The sequence below is a fragment of the Simochromis diagramma genome, unplaced genomic scaffold, assembly GCF_900408965.1.
Source record: "Simochromis diagramma unplaced genomic scaffold, fSimDia1.1 OVJJ01000293.1, whole genome shotgun sequence".
In the NCBI taxonomy this organism is placed as follows: domain Eukaryota; kingdom Metazoa; phylum Chordata; class Actinopteri; order Cichliformes; family Cichlidae; genus Simochromis; species Simochromis diagramma.
Window position 1 is genome coordinate 4,214,311 of NW_024386801.1, and position 21,002 is coordinate 4,235,312.

General features: G+C 41.5%; 1 protein-coding gene across 2 annotated transcripts in view; it reads left to right on the forward strand.

Moving 5' to 3' along the window:
- abtb2b (ankyrin repeat and BTB (POZ) domain containing 2b) overlaps positions 1–21,002 on the forward strand; it is a 39,028-nt gene that overhangs the window by 13,053 nt on the left and 4,973 nt on the right. For both annotated transcript variants that reach the window (XM_040025239.1, XM_040025240.1), the window contains 7 exons: positions 11,334–11,483; positions 14,090–14,300; positions 19,439–19,591; positions 19,961–20,126; positions 20,357–20,446; positions 20,641–20,742; positions 20,851–20,947. In XM_040025239.1, coding sequence (XP_039881173.1) covers positions 11,334–11,483; positions 14,090–14,300; positions 19,439–19,591; positions 19,961–20,126; positions 20,357–20,446; positions 20,641–20,742; positions 20,851–20,947 — 969 coding nt within the window. The remainder of the gene's footprint in view (positions 1–11,333; positions 11,484–14,089; positions 14,301–19,438; positions 19,592–19,960; positions 20,127–20,356; positions 20,447–20,640; positions 20,743–20,850; positions 20,948–21,002) is intronic.

The following is a 21,002-nucleotide window of genomic DNA, read 5'->3' on the forward strand; positions in this document are numbered from 1 at the left end:
GTAGCAGTGTGGGAAAGTCAGCTGAAGTAAAGTGACCAGTTCTTCTGCTATGCTCAGGGAGAAATGTGTACACACACACACACACACACACATGCACGCACTAGTTGCCAAAGCTATTAATCTCTTTAAAGGCAAATTGGCTTCATCCATTGCATGGTTTGTACTTCTTACAATCCTCTGTTTGTTAAAGTATTCTGGTTTTGCAGTTGTAAGAAGCAGAGATTGAGAAAGGCAACAGTCTCTTGTGATGTCTTGTCTGGGATGCTTGCCTTTTTCCCCCATCTGCTGCTTAGAGCATGGGGCTTCAGTGGGTGGTCCACAGAGACCCATGGAAGAGACTCATCTTGACCTACGTCTTGACTGCACACAGTCACACACACATTCATACTCACAGAGCTACAATAGCGGAAAGACCCAATAAAACGTACCTCAGGGGTAAATCTCACGTTAAGTTGCTAAAATGAACTCCTAGTAACATTTAAAGGAGACGGAATGAGCGAAGCTTGTCTATAGCACTTGCAGAAGCAACAGCTGGGAACGCAGTAACAAACATAACCCCTGTATACACACACATGCTCACCTCCCACAACTTTATTTGTGTAGCTCCCATGATTGCTGCTGTGGAATGTGTGAGCAGGTGCCCCCTATAGAGAAGAAGCAACACAAACTCATCATAGACTTCTGAAATATTTGTGCTGGACACACATCACTGTTTGGTTACTCTGTGCTACAAAATAATGATGACTTAACATAATTGCTGCAGTATTTGTATTTCTTAGTGGAGTCATTTTCTTATTTAACCAGAAATATTAACACTGACTGCTTTTTGTGATATTTGGCCGGCTTGCAGTTAGTCAGAAGTACAGAAATAAGAAATAAATGGGTACACCAGACAGAGATTTATGCTTTTTCATGTCTTGTTATATCTTGAGGTGCACAAAAATAAACCGGCCAAAACCAGATTCACACAGCCTGGTGCTTTAATTTTCTTTCTTTGTTCGTTATTTCTATTTCTTTCTATTCATTCTTTCTTTTTCTCACACTCATGACACAAAATGGGAACTCAAGTCCAGAAATGCAGAGAAGCACAGTCATCATTTCTACAGGAAGCGGAGAAACGCTGGAGCGAACACTGTATCTGTATTTTCAGTTTTAGTACAGAAGGGCATTGTGGTTTCACATATATGCAGATTACCACAAAGTTAGTAAGTTCTTTTCTCAGTTTCTCATTTTGAGCTTATTTAAGGAAAACAGAGTAGATAACACAAGAACTCCCAAACTCCGTGCCCACCACCACTGTGCCATCGGCATGTTTGTAAGTAGAGTAAAGACACAATGACGCTTTGTTTAGCTTTTACGTGTCTCCTGTATTGCTGCCCACCACGTGGACACTTGCTACCTCATGAACACAAAAGAGGGTGGATATGTGTCTTTGTGTGTCCAGTTGTGGCTTTATGTATGTGAAGAGTTTGGGGTCAAGAGATTACATAACTGAATACAGGAATGGTCTTTTAGTCGGCTTTGTTTGGAGGTGCGGACACTCCCTCTATGTTCCGTGTGTGTGAAGGGGCGTATAAGGGGTGTGCTGGGGTCATAGGCGAGCTGTAAACCTCAGTGGGTGTCAGATGGGTCATAGAGCATTTTGAATAAAGTGACTGGTACGGTTAAAGCTATTTTACTACGTCTTGCTAAAGAGGTCGACATCTTGACACACCCTGCCGGTCCCTAACGCACCCAGGTCGCACAGACGGAGGATATTTAGTGCTCTGATCCGCTTATTGCTGTCATCTGTGAGACTGACACATGACCCCATCATTTGTGCTCTTTATGACATGTCAGTGATTGGCGCATACAATTAGTTCGTTCTGTTTTTATATGTGTGTGGCCAGACTGGAGCAAGCACATTTATCACAATGTCATCATTTGTGCCTGAGGTTAGGGTGGCCCGTTGATTTATTTGCAATATTGCAGATGTTCCATCACTGACATTGATTTCCTGACTAACTGCATGAGGTGCTCTGTCCGCTTTCAAAGTACAACGTTACAATTGTGCATCCCCTCCCAGTATTGAACTATCTCCTGTCTTTTTGTACTGAGGACAGTTGTTGTTGTCATCAGTGGCCTGTAAAGGCAGACAGATGTAAATGGACCCAGCCCTGCTAATTACGCCACACAAAGAACCGCTGGCCTTTTGAGCAAAGCTCAGCTTTGTTCACTCACTGCTGCTGAGAAATGCTGATGAGTTGTAATGTCCATGAAATGATGCACATTCATCTGCTTTATTTATCTCACCAATGGCAGGCTATAATGGGATGTCTGTGGGTTGTCCTTTCTTAATGCAGGTTTAATTGGAATGTGTAGTAGTAAGAGGGTTAATGCAGCACTACTCTACAAATCCTTTATTGTCTTCAAGAGACATCATAGCCTTCCACATTCATTGCGCTGACTCTGGAGTTTTTAATCACTTAAACTGAAAGTGTCTTTGCTCGAGTTTGTTTGGGTGCTACACATTACACAGACTATGTTGTTGTAATCACAGAATATTTTATGATGCAGTTGTATACAACTAGAATATACGAGCAGTATGCAAAACGTGGAGCTTTTCTTGATAATGCTGAATGACAAAAGGTTTGTTTCTACTGTTTCACTTATTTAGCATCTTGATTTTTTGTTCACTGTTTAATATTCTTGGATGTTGTGTTGCTTAAAACAGGATCTGATTGATTGCTGCCCTCTGTATCAGTTTGTTTCAGTGAGGGGGAAACAGATTTAGCTTAGAAGTGACAAAGATAAGGAAGCAAAGCAGTGATTGAAAGAGTGAGAGGACCTACAGTACTTATCGTAATCTACCCACCACCCAGCCTTGTTTCCAGCCCCCAGTTTGACTCACTGCATCATGATTTTGCTCTCTGCCTAGGCAAACCCGGAATGTTAATCAGCAGAAAACTGCTTTAGATTTACAAGGGGGAATTTGGATCCAATTCTTTGAAAACATCAGACTCCAAAGCCTAACTATCAAAACCACTACTTGGATTATGAGAACCATGCTGCAGTAGAAAAAAGTTTATATCTGAACACAGACATTCAGAGGGATACGGTGTGTGAATTTATCTCCTCAAGCTTTTTGAAAGTGTGACTGTCTGTGGACGCCACTCTTGAAATTGTGTTAAATATTGCCCAGACTAATTTGTGAATGCTAAATTTAGTTTGTTTAAAGAAAAAATAAATTAGGGAGCTGAGAGAAATTAGAAGCTCAGTCTAATAAATGGTGAGTCACAAAAATGTTTTTTAAAGGCGTTAGACATAGAGAGGGATTGAAGTGATAATTAAACAGTTCCATGTGCATCGAACCGCCTCATGCTGCTGAGGGTTATTTCTGTCGTCATCTTCATGTTTATTTTGGGGGTAGTGTGATAATTTAATGGTGGCAGAAGTAATGCGTTTATGTGAATCAAATTCAAACTAAGGTAGTGGATTCATGCACGTCCCATGAATCACTGAAGCTGTGAATTGGTCCTGCCAGCTAAAAACCACGTTTAACCTTCAAAGTTCTGGCTTTAAGCATCCATCTCTCACACACACACACACACACACACACACACACACACACACACACACACACACACACACACACAGCCAGCTGGACAGTAAAGCTGATTTCTCCTTTTTTCCTATAAACCGGACTCTTGAGGATTGTGATTGTTGTAATATTGTTTCATTTTTGTTAGCATGTGCTACTGAGAGTTGAGTCGGTGTCGAGTTCAGGTTCAGACCGTTGCTCAATGACCATGTTGTCTGCCATCCAAACTGACTGGCTCTTTGTTCCTACTCTCAAGTTCCAGCTGAGAGAAAATGAGCTGATCACAGAGACAGAAAGGGAGCAATTAGCGCAAATACACACTCACATGCAAACACGTAGACAATTTGTACGTGTTTGCCCAGCCTACAGCCCATGAGGAGGTTAACTGTTTCTCTGTTTAAAAGGCCAGCCCTTGATCTGTTACAGGCAATAATGTCCACTCTTATTAAGACCATGAGATAACACTCAGCGGATGGATCTGTTGATGTTTAAAAAGGACAATAATGAGAACTTGTCTATAAACCTAAGCACAGTTACACTGCTCCTATTATACTTGCACTCCTCTATTTTTCCTGTGTTTTGTTTTTGTAGTTTTGTTTAAGGGCTTCACCTCATGGGCATTGATTACAAGAGGGTGGATTTGAGGTTATGTTTATATGTGTGCGTAATGACAATCATCCTGTGTCATTAGAGAAACAAGACCAGCTTCCCTGTGCTGTATAGTTACAGCCTGAGTACTGTACAACAAGCCAGCGAACCCTATAAAACAAGTCATCCAATAATAGAGCTATAGCGTCCCTTTCCTGCACACTATATGGAGCATATGGAAAAGGGGATTTCTGAATAAAACGAGCTCACCCCAGGCACCACAGTCAGCCTGGAGTGTAAAATATAAAACATGATTAGAGAGGGTAAGAGGAAGGCAGAGGATAAGGGGAGAAAGCTGAAGTCATGTTTAGGATTAGGGCTGGTTGTGTGGAGCTTAATGTGATATTTTCAAGTCTGTGGGAAACCGAAGCCAGCCCTCCTGAATCCTGCCACTCCTAATATGAGTGAAAGTGTGTTGGGGTGGTTGTAGGTATGCTACTGCAGAGCATATTTACAGCTCAATGGTCATATTGTTGCACTGATGGAACCACTTAATTTGGCTTGTCAGCATGGCTTTGAGCATGTCTAGATGTTAGATCTTTTATCCATCTTGGTGGAGTTTACAAATGAGCAGCACAGTTCATGGTTGAAGTAACACTTTTAAAAAATATCCGTTGATGTTCAAATAGTAAGACCTAAAACCTTAAGTTCAGACATTCTGTTCACATTAGTAGTCCCTACATGGAGGTTCAGATCTAATCTTTGTGGCTTTCCATTCTGGGTTTTTGGCTTGACTTCTGACAGTGGAACAATGCAGAAATTAGACTTTCAGCACAGGCATTGCAATTACATGTCACACTTTTAAATGCTTGTTTTCCGATCTTAGTTTTACTCACTTACTTTTAAGCCAGTTCTAAGGGAGCAGTTGGAGGACAGGAGTAGCGCATTATTACCCTACATATCTTTCTAGTAAAGAAAATAGTTTCTCACGTAACTTTGTATCTTAGTGTGTTCTGTAATTGTTCTCAGTCAGTGACTTCAGGACGCTACATTTACACAGCTGATAAGGTTACTTCCCTTTTTAGCCCCAGCTGAAGACCACCTCTGACCTGTGCCCCCCTAAAGCCAGGGGTTGCCAAAGGTGTCAGAGGGATGTTGGCCAGACCTCACTTCACTTGTCTACCAAGGTCTGTGATTTTTCAGGCTTTGAAAGGTGTGTGACTGGGTGTGTGCATGACTGCGTATGAAAGAGAGGCTTAGCTTCTGTTGCCTTTTAATTCAGAACCATAACGATTTGAACACAAATACTGCAGTGTATGGCCACTTTAGTGAATACTGAGATTTTAACTGTCAGCAGCTTCGACTTATGAATGCTTCTCTGTCCATGCTCCACATAGGTAGTGCGAACTTGTATGCTAACTTGTCAAATGCTAGATTATTTTAAGCACAAATATTAATACCCACTTCAAGTTTCTGAATGGTTCTTTGTCTTACAAAAAAAATCTGTTTAGATAAGATCATTAGGAGGGTTTGCCAGGGCTAGAAAATCCATGTATATTTTTAACACCGTGTACTGTAATCAGTGGAGCTGACCAAAACTAATCATGGTGATTCAACAGAGATATACACATATACAGTAATAAAATTGTGTCATCAGTTTTACAGTTATTCTCTCTCTCAAATCCCGGTCAATGCCGTGTTAAAGACGGAATGCCTAGAAACAAAAGAATGGGGCTGTGCGGGTGACGTTGGAAGTGTGAAAAACAGGTGTTTTGGAGCCTTTACATGTGGAAAACAAGAGGTCAGGTCTATGAGTGAAGGATCACATCTGGCATATGGATTCCACTGGAGAGGAATGAAGCAGGAGTGTGGTCGTTTGTGGTGTCAAAGACAAGAGACGGTGGGAGTGATATACGCCCAAAGACAGCTCTTTCAAACACTGTACTATTGTGTGATTGTCCACATTCCAGTCTCCACAAAGGGACAAGTCTATAGCCTCCTAAACCAGAGTCAGAGCTCCTTCTTTGCCAGGGGAAGTGTCTTTGAAGCCCCCTTTCCTTGACTCTCTGATCCATCCACCCTGTAATGAATGAAGAGGCTGTTAAAGGAGGAGAGGCAGGTGTTTACGTGTGTGTGTGTGTGCGTGTGTGTGTGTGTGTGTGTGTGTGTGTGTGCGCATGCTGTGTGTGAGAAGTCTCAAGTTTTCTATCAGCTCAGTGAGAATATGCAGCAATGTATTGTGTCTTTCACACGCTCTCTTTACAGTAGACAAAACAGATTAACACACACAGACCAATTATGGTCAAAGAATGTATTTTTTGCCAGTGGGAAGAAGAAGTTAAACCGAAAAGTTAAAATCTAAAAATCACACAGATGTTCTTGCCTTGTTATGTATGACAGTTATTTTCTGAGAGTTTAAAATGCAGTCTGAAAGCCTGGCATGCCTAACATGCTCTGAATAGGTAAGTTCCCAAGGACGGTGATATGAGAAGCAGTAATGTCCTCCAGAGTCTAGATATCCAGCCTATTAATATTGCTACAAAGCATTTCTGCTGAACAAGTTATTCAAGTAGAACAAACTGTTGCACTGAGAGATAACACAAGAGTAACAGAGTGAGGGTCGAGGCACAAGAAGGAAGGCAAGGATGCATCAACTTTCATCAGCTCTTCCATCAGAGTTTTTGGCATATTGTCCTTGCAGATTGCAGTTTATACTTTAGTTTTTCAATTTTGAAACTGAAACCATGTAACACCACTTATAAAGACACATGGAGTGACAGGCTCCCTGGACTACATTCAAAAAGCTTTCTGCACACCAAAAAGTTAGTTGTTGGATTGTTCTGACCTTCTTTCGACAGCATGTCAAACATAGTCGTGAGTGATAGCTTGGCTAAGCTAGGAGCAGCAGTAACGCTCCTGAGAGATGGTTGAGATGGGCTGGGAACTGCCATAGGCTTTGTGGTAAGTTTCAGCTTTGATTTGTTGCCGAGATTCCCCACATGACATTTGCAAGGTCAGCCTCAGAAATGGAACCATAATGACCACAAAAGAATGAATCCCTTGTGTCACTTCTCTTCCCGTGCCTCGCTCTCTTCATAGTCTCAGATATTCCTGCCTTTCCCCCAGTTCCTCTTCAGTTATATTCTTTTTTTTTTTTTTCTACATGACTCATTTGTCTTCCTATAAAGCTCTGCGACCTAAGTCCCTTTCCTCCCTGCCCTCATCCTGTCATCTTATCCTCTGCTTCTCCCAGAGAAAAATAATTCACATAGTACTGGAGCTGCTGGTACTCATATTATTTAGTGGTGGTGGAGACAGGCCCTGGTTGGCTTTCAGACCTACATCAGGCCCAAATGACGCAGGCTCGGGTTCAGGGTGAGGCAAGCAACGGGGTGGGACTGTGAGAAACACTAAGTGGTTTTAACCATTTGCCACAGCTTTGAAATATTACAGAATAAATTGAAGCTGTGTTAACATTTTTAAAGATTCTGCTTCAGATCTTCTTGCAACATGCTAATATAGGCTTAATATTCAACAAGCATCGTGTTTAAAGAGCTTCAGTTTTTCAGTTTGAGGCTGGTACGCTTCACAACTGAAACCAGGTCGATGTTAGTAATGGGTTTCTCTTTTTAAGTTAAGGTTTTGAGGAAAGAAATAACATCAATTTGACTTTTTTGTTAATAAATCCAACTACAGGGAGTCAAAATAAGTGTTAAGTTTTATAGCACTGCTCGTTTCTAAAGACAAGTCTTGCACCTTCATATTCATATTTTTTACTCACCCACAGTAACAAGACAGATCTTTCAAAATTGCTTTTACAGCTTGAACTAAGCTATATTTGAATGAGTTCTTCTGATTGCACATGACAAACAGCATACTACTCTGACATTGAGGCCACTGTGGCTATAGTGTCCACAAAGCATGACTGTGTACACACAGTAAAGCACCTGAGGTGTATTCCATCTACAGAGGAAGAGAAACTGAAATCATCAGACTCCTGTCTCACATGTATGCAGCATGTGTTTTAACAAACTTCCCTCAACTTTCCTTGGAAAGATTGCCAAAGGCCTTTTGTAGAATACTGTAGAAACCCCCCCCAAATTCCCATGAGACCTTTCTATATAAAATCACAGCTGACGTTGCACATAATGCACATTTGCATTCTTTTATCTGGACAGATGACAGTGTATTGGTGTGTTTGTGCTCATCCGTGATTAGGAATGAGTTGAAGCTTGTGTATAATTTGTTTGTGTGGCATGTAGCAGTAGTAGTCTGCCACAGCCAGCCGTTTCTATTGTGTTGGAATGGGGAGTCAGCACATATAATACAAGTCAGATGGTGCAGAGAAAGTACGAGAGAGAGAGACTAGATTTCCCCTTTGGCAGAAGTCAGTGTATCATGTACCCTGTGTTGAGTAATCCAGTGCTAACACCTTTAGATATTCAAGCTGTCAGGTCCGCCTGATTACAAATTGCACTGAGGTGACTGCTACTGTCTGGGCGGGGGACTCGTCTCAGTCATAAATCATGCAGTATAATAAGAACAAATCCTGCTAACCTGTTTGGGCAGAGACTCAGTGCAGTACAGTACTTACTGAAACACACTGTGACTCTGGCACATGACTCTATCAATGAGGCAGCATATTTAGAATCAGTCATGATCACATGTCAAAGTCATTTAGTCTTTGATGAACTCCACCCATTGGCGCTGACACCTACATTCACTGCACCCCTTCAACATTTCTAGACATTAGTTGATGGAAAAGCAAATGTCAGATGCAGTCAGATCAGACACTGAACACCCTATAACCTTAACCCTTCACCCTGTAATCTTTAATTGTGTTGATATGTGAGACACAAGTAATTGTCCAGTGAATTCACAGAGAGCAATGTTCCTTGTTTGTCTTGCACGCTCCATCCAGGCAGAACCATCACTTAAACCAAACAAAGTGTTTCCTGTAGTGCGAAACCCTTTGAAGTGGATTATCTTCAGTTAGGTGCTATATGAGAGAAAGGACATCTTGAGACAATGCCCCTATCTTATTCTTCCAACAGTTTACCTCCGAAAATGGCTTGTGGTAGTTGTGTGTCACTTTCAAAGGCCTCTGTTGCCTCTTGTCTATACTTATATGAAAGACCAGAAACAAGATTGTAAGTATGAAGCCTGCCATATTTTTCATATGTGTTTACATCATTTCAAAAATATGAAATATACTGAATATATTATACCCAGGCATTTTGGTGTATCTGAAGGCTTTAAAACAAAAGTATATATCCAAAAATGTATGTGTGGTTTCCCTTGGTGTTCTTTCAACATTCCTCCTTTGCCTTCCTTGATTCTGTCAGCAGTAAAAGTATCGTTATCTCTTGCTGGCATGTATCACTAAAAAGAAGAGGCTGTAGTGTAAGATGATGGGATTTTATTTCAACATGTTTCAGCAGTTTTTTTCTTTCAACATCCCCACTCTGATTCCAGTGAGAACACAGCACTTGCCGGAAGCACATGGGAATGTCATTTTAGGGACGGTAGCCCATGTTTTCCCTTTTGGGAGAGAAGGGAGAGTTTAAGATGATGCAGCTTTTTTTCCTCTGGCTTCATAAATAAATCACAAACCTGCTCTGATCATCTTTCCTCTTTTCCATTTCTCTTTTTCATCCTCGGCCATCCCCCCTTATTTCCTCTGGCTTGGCAGAAAGCTTGCTTCATATTCAGAAGCCAAAATAAAGGTTAACTTTTGGGCAGCTAACTGTATTCAGATCAATTAGATGCACAGTAGCTACCTCGGCTTTCAACCAAAAAAACTAAAAACAAACCAGGCAAAACTAATTAAGCTGGGAGCTTTACCCAGGAGATCTTTTCTGAAAGACAGAAAAGGCCACTCTGTGTTCTTACTTTGACTGGTCGCTACTGTTATCCATTTTAGTTGGAACACAGCAATTAGAGCAGTGAAAGAACAGGACATTATGTCGTTATGCAAGAAATGATTGTATCTCCTTGCCTGCTCATCTGACAACCAGGTTTTTATTTTTTGTAACATTACATATTCAAACTGTCGGAGATGGTTGGGTTGGACTAACTGGGTCTGCTGAGTGTTTATTCAAAGAGGAAATGCCAAATGTGTTCATGATTGGCCATAGTTTCATCAGTAGCTGTGCCTCATAATTTAGTACAATTATGAATTTTGTCTCACAACTCGTGAAATTGTATTATTTTAATGTGCTGGAAACAACCATGTTATAATGTTTGCTTATGTATTTCAATTAAGATGTTTCCCGATTAGTTGTGTTTTTTTTCACTTCCTCTTTTTGCATGATAAAATCTAAAACTATAAAGGATGTATTTAGCAAGTGCTGCTAAGCACGTCCGCTGTATGGGTTATAACAGGGGTAGGCAACTCCAGGCCTCGAGTGCCGGTGTCCTGCAGGTTTTAGATGTGTCCATGATCCATCACAGCTGATTTAAAGGGCTAAATGACTCCTCAGCATTTCTGAAGTTCTCCAGAGGCCTGGTAATGAACTAATCATTTGATTCAGGTGTGTTAACCCAGGGTGCGATCTAAAACCTGCAGGACACCAGCACTCGAGGCCTGGAGTTGCCTACCCCTGGGTTATAATGAAGGTTGCTGTCTGTGCTACCATCATTTTTTATCCTTATCTACCAGTATACCTCTGTCTCACTTACTGTTCCTTCATACATCAGACAAATCAGCCTCAACCATCATGCATCTACTAGCTTTGCAACCCTTATTCTTTTACAGACATACAACATATGTCTTTTCTGCGGTGTTAAAATAATCACATGTTAGTAATGTTAAAGGCAAGTATTTGGAATAACACAAAATTCATAACTTTGTTTTGGTTTTACTCAACATGTGTCTAATACAGTTTTGATTGGTTTTGTTTGCATTAGCCTCATGTCACTATGTGCTCTGTTTACTTTCCTGAATGTGCTGAGAGCAAGGCTCAGATTCCCTTGTGTGTTTGGTTGCCCTCAGTGGTGTGGATTACATGTTATAAGGATTACGACGGCTGCAGTGAGCAAATACCGGTCGTGTAGGGATTTCTACAACAGCAGTCCTGATGGATATTTCAGAAGTTATGGACGTTGATTTAAATGATTCATATCATATCTAAATATCTGTTCCTTTTTGCTTTTGTGCCTGTAGGTGTTTTGTCCCTCCCAGCCCATTTCAGTCCCTACACAGAGAACCAACAGTCGTCTGTGGACAGCAGGGAGGATGCTTATGCCCAGCTGGAGCTGAGGACACTGGAACAGTCACTGCTGGCTACCTGTGTAGGCAGCATCTCTGAACTCAGTGAGTATACATATTGTAAATAGTGTTTGTGGTCCTGATTAGAAGCATTTTTTCACATCATGTTTTAATTGATTAAAGTCCTCTGAGCTGTGAAGCTACACAGTATCCTTGCCAGAAAAGACAAGTACCAGTTCCCAGAAATAATAAAATGTCCTGACTTTAAAAAAATGTTGGTGCTTGACCACAAATGCTTTTTTCTTGCTCTTCTCTTAAAGACACATAACCTTTTATTTTTTTTTTATTCAACAGAAAATAATAGTTCAGGCAGCAAAGTAGGCAGCAAAGATAACATATAATTATCACTTTCTGTCCCGAGTCTCATTGTGTGCCTGAATCTGCAAGTCATCTAATGCCGGCTCTTCTAAAAATAAACAGCGGATCAGTTTATCTACACATGGAGCTCTGGAGAATAAAGTCACAGTGCCTCAGATTGTACATTTGTCATCTGTAATTTGTTTGCAAAGCAGTACACAGTCTTTTTTTCAGTGAAGTTGGTCCACAATGCAACACTTGGACTGTGTCAGCATGCCTCAGACTTTATTGACTTTATTAGAGCCTGCTGTCAGTCTGAATACAATTGCATCCGTCTTTTCTTCTGATGTTTTCCTTTGGATTGATGTAGTAATACAAAGTATAAAGCCGCTGAAAAGCCTGGTACTTATTTGTCCATTAGGTATTAGACCTTGAATGATTGGACGGATTCTTTGTTTAAACATAGACAGCTCTAGACATTCATACGCATCGTGGATGGTAAACACAGAGTCATGCAGGCACACAGCTTTACTGTACTCTACAGTACGTGTGGTCTGTTCAAACTGCAGGCTGCGAGGGAGTTGGCGGCAACGAGGGGTAGGAATAACAAGTAAGATAAAAACAGGAATAGAGTTAGTTTGAGAGATGGAAGTTTGTAAGGCAGAGGATTCAATTTAAGGAGCGAGTGGGTTTAGAGGTGTGGAGAGTCAGGAGGAAATGATGGAGAGGTAGAGAGGTGAAGATGGAGAGTTTTGGGGCATGCACAGAGGAAACGTGGATATTAGAGTTGGACGGAGCAGGGATACATTTCCTTCTCTAAATGAGCTAACACTTTGCTGTTTGTTCCTAAAGCACAAGGCCACGGTTCATACACCGCTGAAGTTAGTGAGGCATTAAGAAAGTATACACATGCACTCGGACAAAGACACGCTCTTTCTCTCAGTAGTCTCTTTGTGCAACATCTCTCTGGTGGGGTGAATTTGTGCTGTTCTGGGCAGGGCTGATATCCAGACCAATTCACACCTAGAAACACACACAGGCTTGTGTCCGCTAATTCACATACACGCAGCAAAAACACGGTGGGTTTGGCACTCTGATCCTAGCCCAAGACACCAGGCAGACACAGGAGCATCTGTACCAAGCTGCCCGGCTTTACTTGATCACTCAACTGGACTTGACCAGACACACAAACACACACCATACACAAACATGGTGGATAACTGATAGTAGGCTACAGCACATTTCAACTATATGGCCAAAATTGTAGGGGAAGCAGCATAATAAACACACTGGCTATGGGAAAATGCAGCTTTCACAAAAACTCCAATATATCTGTAATCTAAGAGTGAAGTTATTCATAGGCATCTGACCCCCGGAGCTCAGTTTTGCTTCAAGGCACAATATATTCTGGAAAGGAGAGGCTCTCCATCATGGCCAATGATTCCTACGAGACCTCCTGGAGCAACTGCTGGTGGTGGTTATCACAAAGGGGGCCCTTCAGCTTTAAGTGGGGTCTGTTTTGGGAGGGTTACCCAGCCTAATCCCCTAGAAGTACCCCAAACCTCTTAATGCTGACACACAAACACACTCGCTCTGTTGAATTCTTCACCCTTAGCTGATGTGCTGTCTTTTTACCCGGGGGTAATTATGCTAAATGAGTGTTACAAGATCCCAAGTTCATCCTGGGCTCCCTCGTTCACACCGCCTCTCCCTGCCCCTCCTCCCTGTCCCTGTGACGACTGTCCACTTTACACTTTCTTTAATGCCTAAGATCTCTTTTCCTGTCGGTCTGGCTCTCTCTCTCTCTCTTTTTTTTTTTTTTTAAGAATTTTTGCATATCACACTGAACATATTTTAAGCAAAATGTACTTTTATTCAGTTGCACATAGTTCACTGCTAGAGTATAAACTGATGAATCATCTGATGAGCACCATTATACAAACAGCTTTCATTTAAGTGTTCGCTGTCAAATCGCTATATTCTACTTTCTGAAAAGACTTAATGTTAGCATTGCTATTATCACGTGACTGACGCATAACTTTCACGGTAGAGGGTTTTTTAACTACTCTGCTACTACATGAACAGTTCAGTAGAGCCTTGATCATGGGTGAATGGCTATTTAGACTGGTCGTCTGGCTTTGCTAATGACAAATACCACTAGAGACATGGTTGGAGGGGGGAATCCAGTTTGACTGAGAGCCCATGGGGCTTTTAATGTAAACAGTTTTTAATATGCCACTCATTTATGTCCATAAACTGATTTTTCATACTACAGAATCAGGAAAATCATTTTTAACCTTCAGTTTTTTAAATTACATATGACTTGTTAACTATTAATGTTTCTGTGGTTCCAGGTGACTTGGTGTCCCGTGCAATGCACCACATGCAGCGCCTGAGCTCAGTACGTCCAGGGCTGAGCCCTGCCCGCCACGCCCGTCCTCAACAGCCTGTGTCCTGGTCGCCTGACGCCCTCCACACCCTTTACTACTTCCTGCGTTGCCCACAAATGGAGTCCATGGAGAATCCCAATCTGGATCCCCCACGCATGGCACTTAGCAAAGAGAGGTGGGAATTATGCATGACTGGACACAAGCAGTTTAGATGCTCCCTCTCTGGGTGCAAAATAGGCGGTGAAATTACAGATCTAATCTTAATCATTGACCCTGTTCCATTTTGTTTTCGACCCCCCCCCCTTTCACAGAAAATAAGTGGTACTCCTGATTTTCCCTTTCATACATTTGATGCTTATCTCCCTAAATACATTTGTAATTTCAAATGATTCGGTTTGATTCATGAAGCTGACCAAAATACGGTCAATGCCAGAAGTGTAGCCACTGCAAATAAACAAACCCAAATTGAAACCTTTAACTTCAAAAATGAACAAATGGGTTCTCAATGAAGTGAAAAGCTTTTTGCAGGCAACACTTCACTTTCATCCTTTTCCGAATCCCATTAGCCTTTGTTCATTTAAGTGTTAACTTTCTGTTGTTGAATTACAAGCAAGAAAAGGCTTCTAGGTGTCAGCAGTAGTGCGATAGAAGGGTGACTTGCACCTTTAGAGTGTAAATTAGGCTGAAGACTGGTGTTTAAAAGAATTTTAAGAGGTGGAAATGGTCTGTAATTTTGTTAGGGTCTGCTCAATCTTCCTTAGTTGCATTGAGAAAGTCTGGCAGTTTTTTTGTTCCCTTTATTTCCTGTTGTTTCTTGGAATTAAAATGTTTGCTCAGTCTGGACACAGTGCAGCACATTCCACTTGTTTTTTATTTAAAAGTTGTGGCTTTATCTACAAACCTTCCATACCAACCCCTTCCGTATGTTTGTAGGTGTCTCTGGGAAATTACAGCGTTTCTTGCTTTTTTTGCTTTCTACAGAAGTAACTGTTGAGTAACACTCAACCGAGTCACGTCTCTATTCTCAAAAAATGTGATAAAACGTTCGAAAACATTGCATTACATCACTGTTGTTCACAGTGGTTTGCAGTTCTGATACTGTGATATTCAGCACTTCAGATAAATGTGATGGATTATGTGCCTTCGGTTAAGGTAACATGACAAAAGTAGCTGTGCCTGCCAACACACATGAGGTCTGCTCTCAGAAAGAAATCTTCAATTATGTTTTTGTGCCAGAAATGTAAAAACTGGCAGCAATAAGTGTTCGCGGCTTAATTACATTTTTTATACTGATTTATACAGGCATGTCTAAAGGTAACATAAGCATATATAAACGTGCTGGCGCTCCCACTAAGGTGTGAGTGTTCAGTTTGCAGCAGTAAATCAGTTAATGTTGTTGACGAGATTTTGCCCTTTAATGCTGATAATGAAAATCACATGTTAGGATTATGATGAAGGCATAGCATCTGTCAGGTGATCATAGTTACATGAATGTTTTCACAGTGAAATCACCAAAAATATCCACCTTGTCTTCCCTTCACTACACGTTTGTATGGAAATAAACCCAGCTGCCTCCTGTGCATTTAATAAAAAGCAGACAAAGTGCATGTGAGACAAAGTCCCCGTTAGCTTCAAAGTGAACACAACAGCAAATATACACCCTTTTCTTTCACCTGGCTGTTGTTATAAATCCTCAGATGTTTTTAATGCTGGATGTATATCAGCCTAGTTTATGTGTCCAGGATAAAACAGTTTGGCATCCCATCATACTTTATGCTTTTTTTTTTTTCTTTCTTGACAGCTGCTGCACACAGGTTTGCCTTTCTGCATGTTCATATTCCTATCTCTTTGTGACTGCGTGTCTGTGAATGTTAGAGAACACACTCAGGTGGTGTGAAAACCTGGTAGCGATTACAATACGAGTGCCTGGTAATGATACAGGCTTCTCTCCTCCAGTGGGCCTCTCCCTCTATCTGGCTCAGCCTCTATTAAGAGCTGTGTAAAACCTTTGGTGGAAACCCAAAACCACCAGATCTGTGTGGGCCACATCGTCAGACATTAGAGGGAGCCTGGTGAGAGCCTTATTGCCGAATCCTTGAGAGTACAAGAGAAACCCTCTTTGTTTTGATCCTCTTAAAGCTGGTGCTTAGTTGTGAGTAATAATCTTGTTTTGGAGTAAGAGGGCGCTTAAAGCGTGGGAGGGCAGATATTATTGTCTTATTTTCACACTCCACTATTTAAACATACAGAAAAAAGTTGATCAAAAACAATTAACTTTTTTTGTTTTTTACTATTATTGCAACTTCACTAAAAAGCAGCACTTCCAACATTCTTCTAAACAGACCCCCTACTCCTCTGCTCCCTAAAGGAAAAGAGATGATTTTAATAATGGAGCTTACTTCTAACTGCATTTACATCAGATATGGTTATGTCTCCATTCATATCTGAGCCTTTACGATTGCAATCTGAAACAAGATCAGTGGTTAACCTTGACCCTTTGGCAAATTGTGATGAGGTCCGCTTTAAAAGCTGATTTAAGTTCCTTTCGGGTTATAGGTTTTATAAGACACATGGGGCCAGTGTAGCGTGTGTGATTTTTGCCTCCTAGGTAGAAAAGCCTTTGCTTTTCATTTTGGACAGGTCAGCGTTCGAACACACCTGACCATGATTTGAGCTCACTGTCTTTATGACCTACCAGATGGTGGTAAGCAACGCACCATGAATCAAAGCTAACGTTTACATGCTCACGTGTTGGAGAGTTTGTGTATGTCGGTGTTTCTATATCCTGCTGTTCTCTGTATGAAGCCTTAGTATGAGAGGTCAGTAAGCTAGCCAGAGGCACTATCTGGTTTCGGTCTTAACAGGCTCTGTGGCTTTTGATGTTGCAGAGACTCTGATGAAGCTAAAATTTGCGTTTCAGGCTGAGGGGCATAACCCGGACACATACGAGGGTCAAAAGGAAGGCAGATTGGTCCTATAGGAGAGATAGGATGGGACATTATAAGTGTGCATCTGTCAGCAGTACATGTCTGGCTAATTGGTATAAGAATGCAGCTAAATATCTTGTCAAACACTATTGTCCATTATTAATAGAAAAACTCTACCTTTATTGTTGGCTGATTGACAAAAGGAAGGACAGAGGGGGAAAATCTGGATAATAACTGTAGCAAAGTTGGCTCTAGTTAGTGTCTGATTGCAGGCGTGCAGTCAAGTAGTAGGGTGGATACCTATGACATTCAGGAAGCCACACACAAATGAACAGACACACTCACACAGCCCAATTTGTGTTGAGTGGAGGCCATTAAGGAAGAAATAAACATTGATTCCCAAGCCCATTGAGCCCATCCTCAGAAACGTCACATTCTTATCACTCTGCACCCTCTGAACTACCCACAGACTACCGCCCAACCCCCGTCTTCATTTCGACATACCCCACCTGCTATCTCCCAAACACTTAAAACCTTCATTATATGCACCTACCAGTCACACTTAATCATCCCTCCTCCCCTTGATCCCCTTGTCTGCTTGTTAACTGTCACGCCTGGGTGACAGCAGAAGCTCCTCCCTTTGACTGACTAGCTACTGATAAAGTACTGAGGCAACATCTGAGAGAATAGCTCGAGAAAAAGACTTGAAGAGCTGACAGCAGAGGAGCTGCAGATGCCCAAAATTCAGTTAAGGCCTCAAATGTCAGCAAAAAAAAGTTATTATTAGACTCTGCAGAACAGTGTTAATTATCAAACAAGCATGGCTTTATTATTAACCACTAATTTCATACAGTCTAGCTAAGAAAAGCTTTATTATTTATGTGAGTTGGGATGCAGCTGTTTGTTCAATTTAAGTTATATCAGGTTCATGTTTTAAAAGCTCCACATCAATTGTGAGGAGGAGAGCCATTTTGCAATATGCATTATTAACAAACCCGTGATGAACGAGTGCTCTTGTGCAGAAGGTTCTTTGCTATAGGAAGCCTCCTACTGCTTTTTAAAGTAAGCACAGTAAGGAGAGTAAATGGCACAGCAGTGCTACTGACACTAACTATAATCCCAAAATACATTGCTGTGTTCTTGTATACTGCCCATGCTTTTGCTACCATGGATATTCATTATGTAAGTCTTTCATTTTCCAAGAACAAAGGAATGGCCACTGATAAAAAACAATGTCTCAGCATGAGAAAGGCAGTCTAATAACACAGAGACGTTGTTCAAACAATCATTAACGGCTCTTAAATGAGGCTTCATATGATCAAAAGCAAACAGCAGTCACATTCCTGCTAATTTGTCATTGTTCACAAACACATTCTATCCACATATGGTGGGAGAGAGGCGCAGACGAGAAGGGACTGATAACAGATAACAAGCTAGACTATAAAAGGACAAATGCAAAGACTGCAATCAAACAATGACTTTCAAAGTGCCACGTTCACAAACATGGCAGCAGACCAAATGTTGTGTCCTCGTGGTTTTTTTTCCCCCACATATACTTCTTCAGGAATAACAACACTGTTACTTCAGCTTTAGGTCACAATTTTTAATTTCAGGTGATTCTTCCTGTTTTTTTTGAAGATCTTGGTTAAACATAAGTAGCCGCTATCTTGTATTTTTACATGACCGCAAAGATTAAATGGTAAATGGCCTGTATTTGTATAGCGCTTTACTAGTCCCTAAGGACCCCAATGGGTTTTACGCAACCAGTCATCCGCCCGATTAACACACTGGTGATGGCAGCTACATTGTAGCCACAGCCACCCTGGGGCGCACTGACAGAGGCGAGGCTGCCGGACACTGACGCCACCGGGCCCTCTGGCCACCACCAGTAGGCAACGGGTGAAGTGTCTTGCCCAAGGACACAACGACCAAGACTGTCCAAGCCGGGGCTCGAACCGGCAACCTTCCGATTACAAGGCGAACTCCCAACTCTGGCGATCTAGTCATATAGAAACATCTGTTTCTTGAGCCTTAGAGGGATGACATCAGCGAGAATACCAGCTGAGATTAGGAAAGATGACTCGTGCTGTGAAATGAATGTGGGTTGGTGATGTTGTAAGTCATCTGGCTGAAGACAGTCTATGAGTTAATTTCCAAAGTGACTGAATTATGAGTGTTTAAGTTTACACTCCCCACTAAAGTCATCTAGTCTTTCACACAGCCTCATCTTTTACTGGCTCAGTTCAATAAAGATTCACTTTCTGTGTACATACAGGGAAATACTAATGTCTGTTACCTAGCAGTGAGTGGTACTCATTATCATAACCAGTAATAATTGGACCAAAGCAAACAGAAGGTGAATGATTTCTCTTTTTTTTGCTCATAGGCCTTTTCTGTTGCTGCCACCTTTAATGGAGTGGATGAGGGTGGCCATAGTTCATGCCGAGCATCGCAGGAGTTTATTAGTGGACAGCGATGATGTCAGACAGACGGCGAGGCTTCTCCTTCCAGGATTGGACTGTGAGCCGAGACAACTGAAGTAAGTGAGAACACTCATTCACCTCACTCGCTCTGCTGGGATGAAAGTGCTTAAAATATAAATACAAACCTTACTAATAATTTCAGGAAAAGAAAAACTAAGACTGATGTTTTATTTGAGCTGGACGTCTGTCGTTTAATCATTTGTATTTAACAAATGATTGTATGCGGTAAATTAATGTTTGTTAACTATTGTGTGGCTCATTAACTTTACTTCTTTCTATAGAAAGCATCATTAACATATGTAAGCCACAAGATGCATAAAACAAGCATCTTAGAAAAGCGACCGAGTAGATCCTGATAAATTAGCCATCAGCTCTCAGAAATTAATTGGTAACTGGTTATTTATTCAGTTTTAATTTTGTTTCAGGCCTGAGTGTTGCTTCAGCTCCTTCAAGCGTCTCGACTCCAAAGCTGCCTCTGATAAGTTCCACCTTGATTTGGGTTTTCGGATGCTCAACTGCGGTCGCACAGATCTTATTGGCCAAGCAATCGATCTACTGGGACCAGATGGGGTGAACAGTATGGATGACCAGGTATTTAAATTTTACTTAATTTATGTTGTGGAGATATAAATGTAAGCCGTTAGCTCGAGCAAACCACCTCTCATTTGGGGACACAAAGCAGGCCCCTTATACAATACGATAAATCTCAAGGAAATTGCTGTAAGTCCATGAAATATCCTTAGAAGTGATGGAAACATAGCTTTGTGTTATAACTTCTTCAAAGCTTCATGCATTTGCTTCTACTCTTGTTTTCATTACAGGGTATGACCCCTCTGATGTACGCCTGCGCAGCTGGAGACGAAGCCCTCGTCCAGATGCTGATTGATGCTGGGGCCAACCTTGACGTGGCGGTAAATATGCTTAAGTATTTCCAATGTGGTCAAATCCGTCTTAATTTAAGCACATTTTGTATCCCTTTACATCTATAAACAGGAAAGGTTTCCATTATTAAAGCATGTAAGAGGCTCTTATGAATGTAATGTTTTCTCTGTGTGCGTGTGTTTGTGATCTTGGTGTGTAATACTGATTTAATCTGTGTTGCCAGGTACCACCCTGCTCCCCCAAGCACCCCTCTGTGCATCCTGATAGTCGACACTGGGCAGCCCTCACCTTTGCAGTGTTGCATGGACACATTTCTGTGGTGCAGGTCCGAAACACATACATAAACAAGCTACATGTTGCTTGTTTATGTCACAATGACCCTTACAAGATGTCAAATATTGTTTAATATAACAGAGGTAATGTGCCTTTGCAGCTTCTTCTGGATGCAGGAGCCAATGTGGAGGGGGCTGCAGTCCGCAATGGACAGGAGAGTACAGCAGACACTCCACTGCAGCTGGCTTCAGCAGCAGGTGGGCAAACACACAAGGAACAGCTGATGTTAGAGTGGGAGTGGTGTCCATCTCA